The following is a 4,544-nucleotide window of genomic DNA, read 5'->3' on the forward strand; positions in this document are numbered from 1 at the left end:
ACTTAATAAAATCCCACCTTTAATATATCCGAACTCAAGCAGCTAATAAGTCACTAGCTAGCAAGTTAATTAGCTTATCACCTGACTCTGCGCTTCTCTTTAGCTCCACAGAGTTGCAGCGTCTCCCAATCACATCCATGTTTCCAATGCATTGTTTTAGTTTTTGGTCCAACAACTTTTCTTTTTTTGGTTCACTGTCACCACTCCCATAGTGTTTCGGCTGCAGCATAAAGCTATTTTTGGTGAAAAAGCTCCACAAAACCCACGACTGGATAAACCAAACGGTGTAAACACAGTTAGCAACCAGCTGGTGAACATATCGGCGCATTTAGCAGCTTTGGAGCCAGGTATTTTTTAAAGAGCTAGTAGGGACCGAAAACACAGCCCAAAGGAGAGTAAATATTGGATTTACATTCGCTGGGTGTTCAGAAACACGACTCCATATGAATGATAATGTTGCTCCATATCTGCTGGATGTGTAAATAGGAAACGGTTTGCTTTTAAGATTAAGCACCATATTTTAAAAAGGTGGTATTCTGTTAAGTTGTGTGTTGGGGTCACAGCTTGTTTCTGCTGCCCCCAAGTGGCCAAACGTCAGTTAACATAAAGTTTAACTGAATGTAATGCAAATGATAAAAGTATCACTAAAAACAACCAAGGCTCCACCAAAGCTTTCATAGAAGGAAACTTTTCTGCAATTACTGTAACGTTACCATTTAATGACTGTACGACAATGCATCATAATACCTAAATGAATTACATTTCTCTATTAAGTTTGTTGAACTAAAATAATAGAATTGCAGCGATGTTAGTTAGGTTGTGAGAAAATCATTGTACTCAGAGTTTTTAATCTAAGCAGAAAGTGTTGATTGAAGAAAGGAATGAGTTAACAGTAACGCTGACTGACACAGTGGTGCAGTCTATGAAGGATGACACGTTTGCCTCGAGGCAAAAAAAAAAGTCATCAACTGCGTGTTATGATAAATGCTGGAGCAACAGGAGCGATTTTGAAAATCTCATTTCAAACCAAAACATACTGTACTAAGAGAAACATTAAAACAATGCACACTATTATTGCATAATTCAAATCAGATGAGGAAATTATCCAAAGACGATTTAAGTTGCGTAAATCTCAGAGTATTTACCTTCAGGAGTTTTGAGGGGACCATCTGATGTTTTTTTTCATTCCTCTCTGGTATAGTCATCTCAGTGCACCACCACAGCTGCTAAGCTGAACTGAATGTCAGAGGCAGCTGGGAGCCCGTGGAATGTTATTGCTGCTGTTTTTAATTAAATTGTATTTATTCTATTGTTATTGATTCTATTTACAGTGGCAGCACACACCATTACTGATACTTGTCCCATTACTCCTGCTACAGTTCATACAGTAATGCTGTGATTCGGCATCCATGTGAATCTATGAGAATGAGTGCTTTTTTATTAGTTATTACATTACACATTGAAGAAACATACAGACATGCGAAGAAGGCCTGCAGATGAATCAAGTGTTGCTTTTTTGTGACATTCCTCTGCCTATAATAACTACAAAAGATAAACTGAGCAACTCATATTTAGGAATTAAATGGCTTAAGGCACAACAGTGACTGGGCTTTTCTGACCACAGCTTTAATGAACTTCAATTATTTTAAGGTTCAGAGATTATTTAAGACATGAATGAGTTTTTTTATTATAAATGTCAAATGTAAACAAGTGTAGAAAAGGTGCAAAGATTTACAATTACAGTAAAATTAAAGTAATATCAAATCAAGATCCTGAATACTTTTAACCACATTCTTGGTATCTTGTAGTAAGATCAAAATAAGTGCTACACCATTATTACACAATCATTATCACTGTAGTAAGTGTTATTAGCAAGGATGCTAATTCTTATATAATCGGCAATACGATTTCCCTTTAGCTGAACACTGTTTGGATCTATGGGCTGTGCAGGTGCACTCTCATTGGATGCTGTTAAAAGTGTGTTGGTAGAAGACTTTGGTGTTAGCTTTGTAATCCATAGTTACGGTGGCGACTATACTCTGAGCCCCCAGACTAGCACCACCAAGGGCTGAGGACTGCTGCAAAATCAGGAGACTGTAGCCAAGGAAACGGGCCTTGAACTTGTCAGATGAAGCCACTTTATCCAAAACCTCAGTGAACCCTAGTCAGAAACAAAGAAAGTAAACTGGGTTTTAGGAGAACTTTCCACTGCTTCAAATCATTTTTTCAATGTAAAAATGACAGAAAAATGGGTGAAAAACTCATTGTCTTGATTGGAGGGGCACTAACCTGGCTTTAGAAGCTCCCAGCTCTTCCACACTGAGCCCACACACAGGATGGGCAGGCCAAGATCACAACTCAATAGAGGCTGTCATCCCAAAAAGATAACAAGAAATTCATGTGTGAATGTTTCTGACATACATAAAGAATACAAATGAGTGAGAGCACAGTGTGTGTATATATATATATATATATATAGGCGTGTGTGTGCGTTACCTCTTGTGCTGCAGGTAAGACTGCTTCTACATGTTTTGCCAGGACTCTCCCAGCCTGAGTGAACACATACTGACAGAGAGCGTCTCCTGCTTCTGCACCTGAAACACACGCACACAAATACTTTTCATTTGACCTTTCATTCAAATATACCAGGCATTACTATAATAATAACCAACGAGGAAGTGATGGGGCACCTACCTTCAGCCAGCTTTTTGCATAAACCTGCAAAGTGAGACTTCTGGAAGTTTCTGTAGAGGTGTGGCAGCATACCCATCAGATCTGACACCTGAGACAAATTGCATGTTTTTCACATATGCATTTTTCACACAATCAGAAGGGAGAAAAGTGATTCCCTTAAATCAGATGACACTCTGATTTGGCACTGGCATTGGCACAGCATACGTCAACATAAAGATGTGGGAACGTGAACTTACTTGATTAAGCACTTCCCTACTTAAACCTGAGCTGATAGTATTGTACAAATGAGCACATATTTCTCATTGTTGTTGCAATCAGACCTGGAAGTAATCCTCCATGGCTTTCCTGACATGTGTAATATCATGGGGAGGAGAGACCAGGTTGTCTTTGGCATCAAACACCGTCTTCACCGCCAAATGAGAGATCCAGAATGCTGAGAGATAAAAGGATGTTTTAAGAGTTTAATACAATCAGTAACATTATAACTAACTCATATACATATTGCCATAGTTACCTGATCCTTCATCCCCCATCATGTGACCCCAGCCTCCACAGCCGATCTGTGAGCCATCAGGATTGACTAACTTGCAGTTAGAGCCGGTCCCTGATATCAACACTACACCTCCTACAGAGAAAACAGACAGTCTGAGCTGAGCGGCATTATATGACAATGAAGATGACTGCGTTTATCTCATTAAGCCATAAAGTGTGGAAAGACATACTATAAATGCTATCACTTTCATACAGCCACACCTAAGGGGGTAAAGTATCAAGCCTTGCCCTGTTATGGCATATTAAGGTCATGACTGATTTCAACTGTAACTCTAAGTCTCTTTTTAAATGTTAATATAGATGGTACAAAAGTAGTAAACTATTTAATTACATTTTATTCAAAAGTATATGGCAAAAATGGTTGAAAATAAGAATGCATATTAAGCAATTAAGATTAAATTAGGGTTGAGGCTACTCTTACATGCATGTCTCCAGCACTGTTTAGTTAACGTTTTGTGCTGGGATTGACTGCGCTACAACAAAACAATAGCAAAAGACTAGGCACCACGATCGCTGGCGGTGGCCATGGCACCAATTGCGTCGGTGGTGATGAAGTAGTGCTGGCTGAGAGTGGGGAACTGTTGCTTCATGGCAGCGGTCAGTTTGTCGATGGCGGCCTTCTGCTCCCCTCCACTCAGAGACATGCCCTGCACACACACAGAAAAGCAGTGTTTAAATTGGCATTGATTTCTTTATCCAATACTCTCGTTATAGGTCAACAGTGTATAGGTATTTGACTGACCAATGAGAATAGCGGTGTGTTTGGATCCAACCCTGCCTCCATCTTGGCTCTCTGGACCATGTCGTTGATAGTTTCAATACATTTGTCCACCCCAACCAACTGTATACACACATGGACAAACACACAAAATGTTGATGCAATCAGTTTTTTTGGTCTTATGCATTGAGTAAGCATATAAGGCAAGCACAACCACCCTAATTCCCCTTACTCATCCATTTTTTCCCCTCCATGCCATCCTTACTTTGTTTCCTACATTTCTTGAACCCAAACTAAGTACCTCCATCCCTTTTTGTGCTCACCCAGTGGTTGGTGGATGGTCCATTTGTCTCTGCCAGTATCTTTCCATCTGCTGTCACCAGCACCGCTTTGGAGTGGGTCCCTCCACTAGAAACAGACAGAAAGAGGACAGAGGGGATGAGAGAAACAGAAACACATACAGTACCATTTACCATTGAGGCAACATCAAGAAAGAAACATGTATATTTATATTTGCTGTGAGGATGGAAGCAGGGGCACAAATACTCTTTGTGTTGAAGTGCAAACAAATCTTCAAAAA

The 4,544-nt window shown here is 39.8% G+C and overlaps 1 protein-coding gene across 1 annotated transcript in view; it reads right to left on the minus strand.

Annotated features, from left to right (window-relative positions):
* Positions 1-1,412: 1,412 nt before the first annotated feature.
* The window catches only part of nagk (N-acetylglucosamine kinase), a 3,622-nt gene continuing 490 nt past the window's right edge, over positions 1,413-4,544 (minus strand). Inside the window, exons 2-10 of the mRNA XM_078276371.1 lie at positions 4,288-4,372; positions 3,989-4,087; positions 3,752-3,893; positions 3,209-3,319; positions 3,015-3,127; positions 2,695-2,782; positions 2,497-2,594; positions 2,290-2,368; positions 1,413-2,161 (exon numbers count right to left, since the gene is read on the minus strand). Of these exons, the coding sequence (XP_078132497.1) occupies positions 1,959-2,161; positions 2,290-2,368; positions 2,497-2,594; positions 2,695-2,782; positions 3,015-3,127; positions 3,209-3,319; positions 3,752-3,893; positions 3,989-4,087; positions 4,288-4,372 (1,018 nt within the window). The 3' untranslated portion in view covers positions 1,413-1,958. The remainder of the gene's footprint in view (positions 2,162-2,289; positions 2,369-2,496; positions 2,595-2,694; positions 2,783-3,014; positions 3,128-3,208; positions 3,320-3,751; positions 3,894-3,988; positions 4,088-4,287; positions 4,373-4,544) is intronic.

The sequence above is a fragment of the Sander vitreus genome, chromosome 19 (assembly GCF_031162955.1).
Source record: "Sander vitreus isolate 19-12246 chromosome 19, sanVit1, whole genome shotgun sequence".
In the NCBI taxonomy this organism is placed as follows: Eukaryota; Metazoa; Chordata; class Actinopteri; order Perciformes; family Percidae; genus Sander; species Sander vitreus.